At 45.4% G+C, this 16,660-nt stretch overlaps 1 protein-coding gene across 1 annotated transcript; it reads right to left on the reverse strand.

Annotated features, from left to right (window-relative positions):
* Positions 1 to 246: 246 nt before the first annotated feature.
* On the reverse strand, positions 247 to 13,200 carry arhgef15b (Rho guanine nucleotide exchange factor 15b; the record flags this gene model as incomplete). Its single annotated transcript, XM_080023161.1, has 16 exons — positions 247 to 1,572; positions 2,077 to 2,181; positions 2,401 to 2,486; positions 2,751 to 2,918; positions 4,520 to 4,674; positions 5,130 to 5,222; positions 5,490 to 5,564; positions 6,323 to 6,452; positions 6,567 to 6,719; positions 7,298 to 7,458; positions 7,905 to 8,179; positions 9,347 to 9,408; positions 9,627 to 9,681; positions 10,174 to 10,841; positions 11,037 to 11,262; positions 12,753 to 13,200. The coding sequence occupies 16 exons, from the start codon at positions 13,198 to 13,200 to the stop codon at positions 1,412 to 1,414; spliced, it is 3,021 nt and encodes a 1,006-aa protein (XP_079879287.1). The 3' UTR covers positions 247 to 1,411.
* Between the last annotated feature and the right edge of the window lie 3,460 nt (positions 13,201 to 16,660).

Genomic DNA, 16,660 nt, shown 5'->3' on the forward strand with positions numbered 1-16,660 from the left:
GCGCCCATTTTCTTTGTTTTTGCTTTCAGCGTTTGCTCTAAGGATGTTAAAATTGAAATAGATATTTGAATTAAAATGTATATTCTAAGTATTCAACGTCTTTGTTTTTATAAGTAACTAAGTATAAGTGAAAAATAAAAAAAGTGGATTTTTATTTTTGTAATCGGTAACAAAAAAATATTGGATCAAGTTATTTCTCGACACTGTTTTGCATAGAAACACCTTCCAGTGAAAAAGACAGTTGTTTTTATTAAGAGCATTACTACAATTTGGAAGGATAGATCCCCCCCCCCTTAATGAATGAAATATTTACAGCATAGATGGTATGGTGTGCGTTCAGATTGCCAGTCTTCACATCAAAAAGCAACAACAGGGGGCGCCATTAGGACCAGAGAAGGGGAAGGGGTTCAGTACAACAAGAACTTCAACAATATTCAAAACACATTTTACTGACCCCTGACCCGACATCATTTCGATGTATCTTTTGCCTTGAGTTTTTCCACCGCAGTAGGATTCAGTTTGCTAAAATCCAAAATCGACTTTACTTTCTGATTTATGTGACTTAAAAAATAAATAACCAGACAACGGACTAAAGGCACTTTCCCTTTTCAAACATTTGCTTAAACGTAGCCGATAAGACTTTATTAATTTTTTTTTTTCCGAATAATGTCTGGTGTCTGCAAATTTTTATTTTTATTTTTTTCCACTATTGTGTGTTCTCTAATGCCCTTTTGACACATGAGAGGTTTCCTGGTATGCTATAATGACACGCTCGGCCTACGAAGCTATTCTCGAGTCTTAATACATACTGCAGAATAAAAACAGCCACCATCCTGGCGGCAACTTTGATCCGTACGTGACGGAACAATGAGAAGAATGAGCGGCATTCAGAGTTACCGCGGCAGTGCTTGAGGGGAGCGGTCCTGGGAGGGAGGGTTGTACCTTCTGAAGCAGTCATACCGATCTACGTTGGCATCTTTTTTTTTTTAATGAACGCATATATGCACCGACATGCATGCACACTGTTTTCTTTCAGCACAAGTTGACGGAAAATGAGTCTCCTGATTGTTTGGGACGAGCCGGGCGAGGGTTGCGTGCGTGCCTGCGTGCACATGCATTGTCAGGAGGATGGAGGTGCAGAGCTGTGGGTTGAATTCCAGGTCGGTTTTGTTTTTTGCCTTCTTTACGTGTCACCAACCTCGTCCACTTATTGCGTTTTCATTTCCTGGTTCCTGGAAGATCTGAACATATGGACTTCTTCGGTGGCCTTTTAGCAAATGGCAAATTTGCACCATCATTCATCGATAAAACGTGTGTTTTTCCCACGGCTTATCGGTTTGCGAGTTCTGTAGAAACGGCCCTTTTTCCATCTTGTGAACATTCTTCGCAGCAGTGTGTCCGCGGTGCTTTCTCACCGCACCTTGCTGTTAGCCACGATGCTCGCGGCCTGCATGACCCGGTAGCGCTCCCGGAGGTTCCGACGCCGCACGTGCTCGTTGGTGATCTCCACCACGTTGCCCGCAGGGAACCAGCCCTTCTGTCCGTCGGAGAGGCGGCTCCCCTCGTACCAGCCTGAGGGCAGGAGAAGGGGGAGGGGAGGGGAGGCGGGGGGAGTAGAGGACATTCAAGCAGGGACACAGGGAGGGAGAGAAGGGGTTCGGAGGGTCGGAGTTTGGAGGTTTCCGTGTCGGTCATGCAAAATTATTGTCCCCAAAGAAAATCAATAAACCGCTGCAGTCGAGGGTTAGGGGAACAAGGCAGGCAGTTATAAGGAGTGGAGTATACCAGAAGGGATGGGAGGTGGGTGTTAAATACAGCCAGAAAACAACCTGGGTCACATTCTAAACCTGTCACCGTCAAAGCCTTTTAGTCTGCTGGGCATTTGTACAATTTTAGTTATTTGTAAGTTTCCGTTTTTGCTTCTTTGCCGCCTTAAGTTTTCTGAGCTTCATGTTAAACTAGCTTGAAGTAACTGGCCTGCCTCTGTGGAACTAACCCATAACTTACCACATTCTCACACACACACACACACACACACACACCAATGACTGAGTACTACTTCAACGAGGTTCTTACCTTCGTTGGTTTTGCGTATGACATTGATGATCTCAGTGGGCTCCAGGGTGAGTTCATCTGCCTGCTGGGCGATGTACTGCTCCACACACTGCACCTGGGGGCAGTCTAACACACACACACACACACACACACACACACACACACACACACACACACACACACACACACACACACACACACACACACACACACACACACACACACACACACACACACACACACACACACACACACACACACACACAAAGAAAAGACAAGTTAAATGTAGACATGTAATGTGAATGTCCTCATTTGGTTGGTGTTGGTGAATCAGTGTGTCCTCACCCCAGTCCTCATAAATCACTTCCTCTACGTTGCCATCAGGGTTGCTGGGGTTGGGGAATGCTGCCATCCACCTGTGCATGTCTGACCTGAAATTTTTGGTGACCATTAACAATACAGCTTAATTTTTTTGTGCATTTTATGCCACACACAACTTATGAAGAAGGGACATTCATAGACACTGGGTAAAAGATTCGTAGATAAGATAAATGATGAAGTGCACCAATGTTGTGCAATGTCTAGTCGTTGCAACATTTCTCTCACTGGCTTAAAATTCCCCTTAAATTTGGACGAAACAATGGTGGAATCTCACACACACACACACGCACGCACACACACACGCGCCCACTCACTGCGAGGAAGCCTTGAGCAGCCTCTCCACCATGCGTGCCTGGTGGTTTTCCAGCAGGGTGAGGTTGAAGCAGTGTTCGTAGGGACTGGGCCCACTCACGGCGTCCTCCACTGGCTCTGCCTGCACTAGAGAGCGGTGGGCGTGGTCCACCACCACAAAGCGCTCCGCACTGTCCCACACCCCCCCCAAAAAAAAAATATTAAACATGCCTCTTCAACCTGGGACAACATGCGTGTCAGCTTGAAATACAATCAACTTCTATCTACGACTCAATCTCGATTTTTAAAATTAAATAAATAAATAAACTTAGTTGATTGTTGATTCCAGTCCATAGAGTGAACTGTCTCAACTTTGGGTTTCCTAATTTATAGAATGTGGAAGTGCAATTTCCAGTCCCACATATTATATCTTGAATAACAATATATTTCTGATATCATCAGTTCTTTCCAAATACAGTAAGTCACACCCCTGTGTGTACAGAAAATTAATTCTTTAGAAAAACAACTGTCTTTTGTTTGAAAAGTCCTCTCCAATTCAGGGGTATAAAATGTTTTTTTGTAAAATATAATTTAAATTAACCACGTTGAACATGAAAGAAGAACCTGTGGCCCAAATTATATTAGAACAAATTACCTATGACAGCAAATGTCTGGAATGTCCTTTGTTGATACAATGTTTGTCAGATATTTGGGTTGGCTTTCCCAATGGAAAAAAAAATATCGGTGTCAACAAAACGTAAAATGTATTGTTCTGCAAGCGTTTTCTGTAATTGAGCACCACTATTGTGTGACTTTCCCAGTGCTCTACGCTCAGTGTCATTTGAGGAAGCTCAGGTGGATATTTGGGAAGTGGCTCATTTTTATAGAACTGTGATTGGCCATGTGGCCACACTCAGTCTCTATATCGTCGGTGGCGACATACGAGTTAAAATGTTAGAGAGATACATGCACTGTAGATAGATTGAGGGATCGATATAGATAGATAAATACACTGTAGATAGAGGGATAGATAGGTTGATGTGCTGTGGACGGATAGAGTAGGAGAGACAGACAGATGGATGATGGAGTAGGAAAGAGATAAATACATGATAGATAGATAGATAGATAGATAGATAGATAGATAGATAGATAGATAGATAGATAGATAGATAGATAGATAGATAGATAGATAGATAGATAGATAGATAGATAGATAGATAGATAGATAGATAGATAGATAGATAGGCTTGAGCAGCCACACCTAATGTTCATTGGTTGGGCTAACGAGCATCAGGTTTAAAAAGCCCGTCCACACACTCACTCAGGATGGGAGCCCTGTCATGACACGCTCCATCTGCTCCTGGCTAATTCCACATAGCCTTACCCTCTGGCGGTATCAAACCCCCCCCCCCCCCCGTCGTCTGTGTCACTGTGGCACATTCGCCACCCAAGTGGCGCGTAAAAGGACCTCCGGCACCGAGACAGAGGCGACGGGGTTTGGTACCACCAGTTTACTGTAGAGCTGAGGCGAGGTGGAATTAGCCAGGCGCAGATGGAACATGTCATGAGAGGGGCTCCCATCCTGACCGAGTGTGTGGACGGGATTTTTAAACCTGGCGCTTGTTAGCCCAACCGACGAGCATCAGCTGGGACTACTCAAGCCATCCCATCCACGACAGATAGATAGCGTAGGAGAGACAGAGTAGGAAAGATAGATATAATACATGCACAACAGATATAGTGTAGGAGAGATAGATCAATACATGCACAATAGAGTAGGGGAGAAACTGACCCCTTCTTGGCAGCAATGATTAGCAGGTCGTTGAAGAGGAAGAGGTGGATGGGAGTGAACTTGGCCCTCATGTTGAACAGGGTTCCTCCTTTGGACATCTCCTGGAGCTCGCCCTTCTTCTCCAGGTAGCGCGTCTGGGAGATGATGGGAATGGCCTGGTACGGGAGATGAGTGGTGAGCGGTGAAACGACTAATTGGCCGATTGATTAATCGATTGACACAAATTAAATGGCCAGACTTATATTAATAATATATTATATTATTATTTCGTTTAGTGATGAATTGTGAAAAAAATCATTTACAGCTTGGCTAAAATTTGAATGCCTGTTTTCACATTATGGAACAAAAACACATGGAACTATTTTTGTTTGGATTCATTCAGATACACTTATGGTGTAAATTTGCCCCAGAGATTAATTGAATAATCAAAACAAAATATTGTCTATGGAAATTTGGCCCTAAGAGATTTTTTTGAATTGAGTGAGAGTAAAGGGAAATCCATCATATTTACTCCACTCAATCCATCGTATTTACTGTGGAAATATTTATTCAGTTTACATCGAGCCAAAAACACTTAAATGCACCAATGAGAGAGAGAGAGAGAGATCACCTTGAGCTTGTCAAACTCTAGTGTTTTGGAGAGATGCACCAGCTCCTCCACCTGCTTCATCTTTCCCACTTCTGTGTTGCACTCCTGGATGAGCTGTGTGTGTGTGTGGGGGGCACAAAACAGTGTCACTCAGGGCAAAAACATAAATGTCACAAAAACACGAGTGTCAGGTTCATTCTATTGGCAAATACCTCAGGGACCCCTCCCTGCTTAAATAACGCTCGAAACAAAAATGCCTGGCGCTGTTACCTCCCGTCTCCGGTGACACGCGGTGACTCAGCGGACACGCCGCTCTTCAAAACAATGGGAAAGGAAAACGGAAAACCTGAAATCGGGGGGCCGGGACTGACGGTTGGTTACCTTGGAAACAGAATCCAGGGCCTTGGAGGCGGTCTGCTCCTCCCTGGTCTTCTCTTTCGTCCTTTTCAGGATGTTCTGAGAAGGTGCACACATTTGGGGGTCAGGAAGGTCACGAGGGGAAGCACTAAAGGTGTTTGCTCAAAGGTTGAGAGATGGCGAATGGTGTCTCGGCGACAGACTCGGCTGGAATGAGGATGTTCTACAAAGACCGAAGACAAACGTGGTTTTTTTTCTTTTTAGTTTTTTTTGGGCGGCCTTCATTTGAGCTTTTTTTTTTTTTTTTTCTGATTTGGGCCTTTACTCTCATTAGAAAACCATGAAATTATCAGGAGTTCCTTTTTTTTTTGGGCAGTCCTCCTTGGGAAAACATCACCACCACTAAACAAAAAGCATTCCCTTGACTGATCTCCAAAATCAAAACTGAAAGACACAATAAAAAAAAAGGGGATTTTCTTTGTATTTTTTTTTTTTTTAATCTAGACCAGGGTTTCCTCGAAGAGCCACTGAATCAAACTGGATTCAAATGGTGATAACCCAATTTAAAGTCGCAAGACTTTTTTTGTCTGATTTGCTTCTATTTTCATGTTAGTGAGAACGAGGTTTTTTCGCACGTGTCGACTCTGATTTCCAGAAAGAAATCTAGGTCTCACGAAGGCTTAAATTAAACCTGGCCAGATGCAGGTGTGGTTTTTGGATTCGTGGATGTGGGCCTCCAGGTTGATCTCAGTTGTGAAACAATATTTGACTCGGCAGATAAAAACATCTGCTGTACACCCAGGCTGGGAATAGTGATGGCATGGGCAACGGAGCGTCCTTCCCACGACGCCGCTCACCTCGATGAGCATCTTGATGCGCGTGATTCGCTGGAAGGGCAGCAGCAGGAAGGACATGAAGGGCAGCCGCTGGCACTGAGGCGACTCCTGCAGACGAGTGATGATCTGAGCGAACTGAGCGTTTTTATTCCTGTGAACGCGCGGGGGGATGAAAATGCACCAGTCCGTTAATGTTCGTATCGTTCTGGCAGCTGATGAAGTATGTATCTGGACAGCAACAAGGTGCCACAGTCATGCCGCTTACATGAGGGTGGTGTAGGTCTTCTCCTGGTAGATCTGGTTGCGGACGTAGTCGACGTACGCCGGGAAGTTGTGCTGCGCGTGGTAGTGGATGATGTCGCAGATGTCAGTGAGCACCAGGTCCTCGTCCATGCGATCCTCCAAGTCCTTCAAAAACCTGGGGGTGTTCAGAGGTCAAAGGTTAGACAGGTCGACATCGAACGGCCCTCAGTGGAATGGAAGCCGGTAAATTAGGGTTTCGACCTCTTAGTGAAATTAGGTCAATACATACATATCAATTTCCCAAAGGCTGACAAAGACTGACGACTCTTCTAACCAGCCATCAAACAGTAAACTCTGCAGTAACTGGCTTTGTTTCTCCTCCTGCTCACCTCATTTTTCACTTTGTTCTTTCTCTGTCCAACCTCCTAATTTTCATCATATTGGCTTCCAGTCAGAATGAATCCAACATAAAGAGTGCCTTCTATGTCTGATTGTTTCTGGAAACTCAGCTATTTTACACTGTAAAATAATTGTCCCCTTTTAAAATTAAAATAAAGATGAAAAATAAATATGAAAAATTCTCATAAATATCATAAATATTGAATCCACCCAACTCTAACATTGCTCTCTACCGTGGACCCGGTCACCTGCTCCGGGCTCCTTGTAAACGATCCCCACACAACTGGAGCATTTTCCGTCTGCTCTTCCGTCGACCCCCTGCGTCACCCGTCTCCCGCCGGCCCCGCGCCTCACCTCTCGCTGACCTCGCGGACCCTCAGGATGTTGGAGAAGAGGGTCTTCCTGTCCATGATGATCATGGTCTCCTCCAGCTCCCGGCTGTCCAGGAAGTGCTCGGTCAGGACACGCAGCGAGCGGAGGTAGGATGCCTCGGACGTCAGCACCTCGAACATGCTCTGCGTGGAGGAGGAGGAGGAGGAGGAGGAGAAAGGGATGAACAACGTAGGATGACGGTTTGCTCAAACATAACTCCAAACAATGTGCAGAGTAAAGAGCATGTAACAAGGCACTATGTAATAACTACATTTTGTTATAACAAATGTATTTTCTGTTATGTGATAACTCCCAGACCCTGAACGCAATATGGTATAAGGTTTTCTGCATTTTGTAAAAACCTCCCACATAATATGGTGGTTAATATGTATTGTGTGTATGTATGTGTATGGGGTTATAACTTTTTATGATGAATATGTTATACAATTTCTGTGCAGATGGATAGACATAGACAGATAGATAGATAGATAGACAGACAGATAGACAGTCCGAGGATCTCTATCCTCCATCTCCCCGGATCTTTTCTCTTCTTCCCTTATTTCCACCCCCTTCCCCTCCCCCTCGTCACCTCCTGGTACTTGCACTCCTCCGGGCTGAGCTGTTCCAGAACCCCGCTGTCCCTCACGGCGGGCAGGTCCTGCCACAGCGTGCTCTGGGCCGGCACCGGGGCGCTCCGGGGCAGCCCGTTCCCCGTCCCCGCTCCGGCTCCGGGGCCCGTCCCCGCGTAGCGCGCCCTCCAGTCCGTGTTGAAGTCCACGCTGGCCTTGCTGATGTTGCGGCACACCGTCTGCCGTCGGATCTCCTTGGTGATGACGGTGGCGCGGTACGTCTGGTACAGAGGCTCTGAGGGAAAGAGGTCACACGGAGGTCGAGAGGTCAACCTGCTGCTTTAAAAAGGTAAATAGTCAAGATTTAATTTGTCCTTTCATGATAAGGTTCATAACTGTATAATCACCACAGTGTCTGACATAACAACAACTACAGGCAGAGATTATAACAGTGGTGATGGACAGTATTATATAGGTTATATCACAGAGAGTAGTAGTATTATTATTGAAATGTATTGAAATCATTGAAATATAATGAAAATTGGTCGATCATGCTTTCAGGTTCTTGCTTGTCTTGAATGTTTAATCTCATTAGCTTAGCTAATGCTACTTTAATGAATCCAGAATTAAAAAATGCCTTTCTGAGGCGTTTAAAATTAATTACGGTAGTTCTAGACTATGGAGTCCGAGACTAAGATAATGGACTCGTCAGCTTAGTCCAGATAATCCATTTTCTCTACTGTCAAGGTCGACCTGGAGGCCTACATCCGTAAATTCAAAGATAAACCTGCCTCTGGCCAGGTTTAATTTAACCCGTCACTCAGACCTACTGTAGATTAGCTCTGATCTTCCTTCTGGAAATCAGATATTTTAAATCTAAAGGCTCGGGCAAGTCCGAGACTATTTTAAACCACGACTGAGAAAGGCCATTTCAGTTTGTCCGGATTAAAAGTGAGATTTAGTCTAAAAATGAGGCCTAATCTGTGTCCGCCAAACCGCCCCATTGTGTTGTATGAAATTCTTGGGTACATCTTACTACATAATGTATTGGATCTGGACCTTGGTTTTTGAATTTGGATCTTCCTGGTAGACCTTTAAATGTGAAGGACTCTACATTAAAAAAAAGCAGTGTGCCTCGTGTTGTTAGCTGGAAACTGCCCTGAGTCATCGGACATAAAAATGACCTAAAATAAATGCCGGTTAAGGGAACTAAACTGTCGGCCGCTGAACCATACAACTCAGAAAAAGCACCAGCCGTCGTTGGAAATCTGAACACCCCTCTGAGATCACGAGATCATTTCTATAACAAAACAGGTGACCTCCCTGTAAATGGCCTGCGGTGAGAGTGACATAACGATGCTTGGCTTTGTATTCAGTTGGTCTTGTATTACAAACCATGATACATGGATCCAGTTCAACAATATGTTTTGTTTTTTTTTGATTTGTGTTGTCAGAGCCTTACCATCCTGCAGCCTAGACTCCCAGTTCAGTGTAGAGCCCTTCCTGGGCGGAGCGACTGGCCTTCTGAGACAGAGACGAGACAGAACGGCACATTAATTGGGCAAAGGAATAAAGGACAGATAGAGCACTGGTAGACAAGGAGATGTGGGACAAGCCTATTAAAATTCAGTCGTAGTGCTGAGAAGACGGCAATGGGAAGAATACAAGGTGTTTTTTGGTTTTTTTCATCTGACAAAACGACTGATGTAAGACTAGAGGGTCAGGGCCCTATGACCACTCACTTCTCCCCCTCCGTCTCTTCTTTCTCTCCTTCAGATCCCGTATTTTCCTCTTTTTCTAGAGGGGAGAAAGATTGCGCAGAGAATGATCAGGACCAATTTTGAGAATGCCTTTTCAGAAAAAAAGGCATTCTCCTGAATATAATACATACAGTATTAGGACTGGAGATATTGACAGAATCAAATATCACAATATCTTTTGGACAAATACCTCAAAATTGATAATGTACCGATATTTTGGGCATGGCTATGGATAATACGATGGAGAATCAAAAAAATGTTGATGTGGATATTGTGGCCAAGCAGCTAGAAGAAGAAGAGTCTATTAAGTTCAGGAAAATTGCATTACAATACTGTGGTGCAGCCTTTAATTTGACTTGTGTTACCATGACCAAAATCTCAGACGATATCTAGTCATATCATGATTAATATTATTAGAAAGATTTTTCGTCCGGTCATAATGGTTATATAAATCTATGTTCTCTGAGAGGTTGCAGTTGTTGAACATATAAAATAAAACGATTTCAACGACAACAGTGGCGGTTCAAACCTTTGCGCTGCACGAGGGATTTCAGGGAGCTGCTGCTGAGCCTCCTAGGGTCCACTTTCGGGGGTGGGGGAGGTGCTCTGCTGACGGGAGGTGAGGGAGGGGCTCGTTTGGGCGTCGGTGGGCCGCCGGCGAGGCCGTTGGACGACAGCGACCGCAGGGCGCGCCACTCCTCGGGCGTGGGCTGTGGGAGGGCGATGCCCCCGCGGTGCGAAGGCGTGAGGGTGCTGCTGCGGCCGCTCTTCCCCTCGTCCAGCGGTATGCGAGGCAGGAGGGCGGGCGGCGTGTTGTCGGCATCGCCAGCCGACTCCACGTCGTCGGGCTGGAACTCCGACGTGGGTTCTGAGATGCTGGGGGACAGTTTGGAGCGGCGCATGGGCTTCTGCACCCTGATGGAGGGGATTTCCAGCTCCCGACAGCAGGCGGAGGCGAGGAGCGTGTTCTTTTGGAGCGGTGGCTCGATCATTAGCGTTTTTTCATAGATGTTTTCCTCCTCGTCCTGTGAGGAGTTGACATGGGCGAGCGAGGAGTGGGTGTGTTTCGGGGGGACGGGGGGAGACTGAGGCGTTTTGCCGTGCAGCAAGCTGAATATGGTGTGCAGCCCTGGGTCCGACCTCCTGCGGTGGTTTTCTGACAGCACCACGTCCAGCGTGTGGTGGAACTTCACCATCCTGGCAGCGCAGTCCTCCAACTCCTCCACCAGGGTACGCGCGCTGCCGTCCTCCTCCTCCTCGCCCGCCTCGCTCTCCCCTTCCCCTCCTCTCTCCTCCTCCACCGCTGCCGCCTCCTCCTCCTCCTCTTCCCGCTCCTCACCCGTCTCCCCCTCCTGAACTACCACTTCCGACTCACCCCTGTCTCCCTCCCACTCCGCCTCGTCGTTCTCTCCGCCGTCCACCTCTTCCTTCTTCCCCTCACCCTCACCCTGCCACCCTACCAGGGGCATCCACATAAGTTTCATGCCTGGCCGCTGGAAGTGGCACGCGCAGCTGCAGCCCGGGCTGCAGCAGAGGGTGAGGGGCGTGGCCGGGCCGCGTTCCCCGTCCACTTCCCCTCCCACGTTCAGCTTAAGCTCCACCTCCTTTCCATCGGGGGCTGTTTGTAGGCGGGTGGTGTGGAGTAAGGAGGACAGACAAATAATTGATCAGTATCAGTGGCAGTTCATCAAGCAAATGCACATCGAAATGAAGTTTATTGATATTGGAGCTATCTAGCTATCTAAACAAACATAAATAAGTCATTGAAACAGATACAACCACAATGCAAAGACAGAAATAAGACAAACGTCAGTCTGAACATGCTTAAGGAACGTGCCTAAAGATTTAGACAGAGTCCAGCAATCTGAATTCCGGAGGGAGGGAGTGCCAGAGTTTTGGAACTACAGTTTCAAAGCCTCGGCCGTCTTTGGTTTGGATCAAAAAACCTTGGTCAGAAGATGTAAGCGACCTACTTAATTTGTTGGGAAGCCAATGTAAGGAAGCCAAGTCCATTCAATTACACTGTCCTGTGTCTAACATTTCACACACCAAGGAGACAACCTCGCTATTTTTTTTTTTAATCAAAGATTAACCTAAGACTATTCTCAACAAAGTCTATGTGGAAAGAATTTCCTTTGGAATGCAGATGATTGGAAATGCACCGCACAAATAACTTCAGGTGGTTTCTGTCAGCGTTCACCACCCTGTCTTACACTGCTAATATTTGCACTTGGGCAACGTCTTTTAAGGGACAGAGAGAAAAGAAAGATCGATAAAGAGAGGGGCGGTCAACAGGTCACTCAGTCCGTTGAGTAAATGATTTTAAAAAAAGAAGGGAAAAAGAAATAAAGAAAATTATAGCAGGTCATGAGTGAAACAGAGAGTAATAACAGAGAGTGAAACTGATACTAAAAAGATTTGATTTGTTTTGCGATGGGATCGCCCACGTAGAGCTGCATTTAGAAGCTTTAGAAACTTTTGATATCAAGTATTTTGACAAAATCTTTTTATACCTTATCCCTGTTGCCTTTTTGATCACCATCAAGTGTCTGGATTTATGTGTGATTTTTGTGTGTCTGGACGTGTCTGGATTTACAAACGAACGTGCTCAACACTAATCACAAGCAGAACCTGTTCGTGGTTTTTGAGTTGGGCCTGAAAGTATAACCACACCTCTCCTTACTGACTTCAAGTCTTCAGCAAACCCAGTGAGTATCTCAATGGCCACATAATACAAAGCATGTTGCACGACTGCTTTACATTACTGGTCCTATGAAAACCTATCCATGCTTATTAGACGGGACCGTCTAATAACAACTTGTTACCAACTCGCGGTTCATCATTTTCTTTTTGCTGAAACAGCGTAGCTACACTTGTAAAACAATAAAAAAATAAAACAATTGCCCTAATTATGTATGCTAATCATTTTGTTTTTGCTGAAACAGCGTAGCTACACTTGTAAAACAATAAAAAAATAAAAAAATTGCCCTAATGATGTACTGTATGCTCATCATTCGCCGCATTGTCTTAGCATGGAAATATAAAATGACTTCATGGACTCGCTTTCAGTTGCTCACACACAAATTGATTAAATGAAAGCTGCTGTACCTGATCGTCCTGCTTCAATGTTGACATAATTTCCCTCCTCGCCCGCAGACGTCTCACCCTTGGTTTGATCGGCCTTCTGCAGGAGAAGCCGCCTCTTCTGAGGCAGCGGAGGCGCCTGATCTGCCTCCTTCTTGGCCAGACTTCCATGGCTTTGCCTTGGCTTTGTGGCGGGAGCCGTTTTGATCACCTTACTAGGTTCTGAAGCGCTGCTCGTGGGTGGCTTGCAAGGTAGCTCCCCTGTTGCAGTCAGCGTACTCTGAATTTGGCTGAAACTGTCCACAATCTTCTTGACTTTCCCAGTGGGAGTGTGGTCCGTGCTGCCCCCCTCCCCTCGGGAAGGGGATTCACTTTCGGGCAGGGGTTTCGGGGGAATGAGAGGCTTGGTCTTTGCCTCCGGCTTGGGGGGCAAGGCGGACGTGGGCCCTATAGATGCTTGAGGAAGAGACATGGTAGACGGGGTACAAATCAAAGGCCAGGCTTGTGGGGAAATGTCAACAGCCGTGTGTCATCCTCTCCTGGGGGTGTAAAAGAGAAAGTTACCAGTTTGACATTTTATCTTAAGAGTACGGTCCATGAAAAACAGTTCACTATGATGGCTATAAACACTCATAACATCAGACTCTATGTAATACTTCTAAACATGTATACATGGAAAGCTACGTGTGCAACTTAACTTATTTCCTTTCCCTGGATATCCTGGAAAGATGGTAAGACTTCCCTGATTAAATATCGCTGATCATACTTGTGTCGGGCTGTATGCTGAGCCTGCCTTGCTAATCTGCTGGCAGGAAGGATCGTAGAAAAATGAACTTTGGACTGAAAGGCGTGCTCTCCTTGCTTATCGAGGGCCTATTGCTGAATATGAATAGCAGCGTTGTAAATAAGCGGCAATAATGTGCTTTCATGGAGAGCAGCTGACCAGTAAAGGTAAACCCAGTGCTTTATTGTGCAGTGAAGTAATAACTGCAGAATCCAATAGAGGTATTTCAGTTATTAAAATACTCTGCTGCTGAATAACCTCTGAGAGACAACTCTGAAAGTAATTAAGTGTATTGCTCTGCTTGGCCATTTCTGTTCCATTGTTTGAAGCAATGGGTGCAAATTGTCACTTGACAACTGACATTTCACAGCGGTATCAGTAAAGGACAGTAGTCCGAGTTAGGGTTTGTATTTTAGATAAGTGTGAATACGTTTGCTGAGGTTTGCGGACAAGGGCATGCAGAGAATTAAAACATTTGACTTGATGAAGTGCGCTGTAGGGAGGTTTATTGCGGTCCTGGTTCATTCACTCAATGCTTAAAACAAAGGGTCTGGAGCAAGTCCAGCTTACAGTACTAGATAGAGTCAGAACTCCACCTTGTCCTGGTTGTCTGACTACCTCTCATCAGAACCCCCGAAATCATATCAACTTTTGTGTAGTTAAGATGATAAAAATGGTTACACAGTATATAACTTGCATACCTCAAATATCTCCGACATCGTACATAGTATAGTACGATTTGAAAACACGGACAATGGTTGACGTAGGGCTCGCGGGCATGTGTGAAAACAGGGAAAGGATTTGAGCGATGTGGTCGAAAAAAGTGGCCCAGCCCAGTGCCTATAAAAAGTGCTCCTGACACCGATTTGTGGTTCCGCTCCCAGCCAGTCTCACCACATGGCCATGCTGCAGATTCTTCTCAGCATATGTACGTCTGATCAGCTTGCAACAGCTGATGCAACATCAAACCCAACAGAGTTGGAGACGTTTAGCAGAAAGCACCGAGCTCAGCAGAAGCTGTCGCAATGATCTTCAGGGAGCTTTTAAAGTGTGGCCGTTTGCATTGTACTTGCAGCAAAAGAGGTGTGTGTGAGTGTGTTGGGGGCATATTGTGTGTGTTAGGTCCTAACCACTCTTCTATAGATATTTCTTTCTAAACGGTATTTACACCATTCGACTCCATTATTCAAGTAACACTACGTAATGCAGTGTATGTAATGTAGTCTACATGTAGTCTATGTAATGTTTTTTACCTTAAAATAACAGCTGCAGAATAATTTTGATGGTACTCTGACTTGTCACATGGGGAATAGCACCTTTTTAATTCCCAGCCACCCCCCTCGAACGCCTGTTCTTGCACTGTGTTACTTCTGTGTTCGGCCACGAAACCGCGGGAAAAGTGCGTTGCGCTTCACGTCGCTTCCATGATGTCTGGCTCCGGTAATTTCCGGGGTTTTTTGCCTGGTAAAATTGATATATAAAAAAGACAGACATTAAAACAATAAATCATAAACTTGCCGGTCAAAATGCCCGATAGTAATGCTCATACAAATCGTAGCCGCTCCCCCTCCCCGGCGGCGCAGATGAGACGGGCCAGTGCTGCACCCGGCACCCGCCCCTTGGCCGGCCCATGCTGGCCCTCATTTTCATTGCGCCACGGTGTTTGCTTCACCCTCTGACTCGAGCGTGCGAGCCGATCGTACGGGCCGAGCACATCTGGTACCTACACTGGGCTCCTGCCTCCCCGCACCCTCTGTCCCCGCGGCTCCCGGAGAGCTCGCTGCAGCCCGCGGCTCCGAGGAGTGGCGCTGTAACCGAGGTGTACATTATATTTGAGTTTGTAACATAGACTGTTATGGAGACGTGGCCGATAAGGTTCAAATCGGACCAAGCTTTATGACGACGGTGTAAAAGTGCAATTGCACTCAGAAACGGTCAATTCCCAAATACCAAAAGTTACATAGTGCTGCTTTAAGGAAGGTATTAAACAGACTATTATCTGGCAACCCCTGTACACAACTATATAAATTGGCAGAGTTTTCACTCTAAAGCTCCATTCTGTGTCAGCAACACAGGAAGGTTGTCGAAAACGGCACAGACGAGTCGGACCAGTTTTTAACAAGATACGGTGTGTATGCTGTACCTCCGCTGAGCGCTTTCAACGAAGACTAAAGACCGAGCTCCACGCTTGCTTCTGCCCTGATCCTATTCACAGGCCGAATAAATAAACCTGTGTGTAAAAGAGCTGTCTGAGGATATCATAGATGTAATATTGTAACGGCTTTAAGTGAAATGTTTATGAAAGAAAATGACATGTGAAGGTTTGCAGGGAAACAGCTAAACTGTACAGGTGCTAACAGCCGAGGCTTACAGATGGAAATGATAAATAATAGGAAAAAAGAAAAATAACAAAACAAGAAAATATTGATCATATTTCAATCTTTTACCCCTTTTAACACACCGGATTTTGTATTTCAATGCGGTTGGCGGTTTCGTGTTTTTAGTGCACAGAATGACTTATTGCTGAATTGACTGAGCGATGATTCTTTAAGTAAAATAAAGCATGATAGTTTCAAGCATACTGTATTGTGCAAATGTGCAAACTGTCAGCACATACAGTACATAGGGTCCTTAAAAAGTCTCAAATCGAATAATCTCAATTTTAGGCTTTAAAATGACTTAAATACGATTTTGACAGGTCTTGAAAATTGGATTGGATTATGAAGTTCACGAATGCAAACAACTTGCTTTTCAACAATTCTAACTTTTTTCAGGTCAATTTAGGTGACTTGTGTCCAGATCATTTCAGAAACTTTTTTTTTTTTTTAATCCGTCCGAGAGAACGACACCATCCACGATCGATTAACTAGCGGATTCGTTCTCTGGTGTTACGGTAGAAGGCGCGGGCAGGGCTCTTTGGTTTGCTCTTGGCTCTAGTGCACTCCAAAGCAGGAAGTGACGATGCGTTCACAGGAACTCGGGAAACTGTAATTTGTGTCGTAGCGCCCCCCCCCAATCTTCGTTCAATATCCTTCGTACTTTTATTTTTTGTGTAACTTGTTGAAACATGACGACTGTATGATACAGTCAGGCAGTTTGTTAACGCCTTGTTTCTGAATCATGTTGACAAGTACCAGCTTATGACTTT

The sequence above is a fragment of the Zeus faber genome, assembly GCF_960531495.2.
Source record: "Zeus faber genome assembly, chromosome: 22".
NCBI classification, from domain to species: domain Eukaryota; kingdom Metazoa; phylum Chordata; class Actinopteri; order Zeiformes; family Zeidae; genus Zeus; species Zeus faber.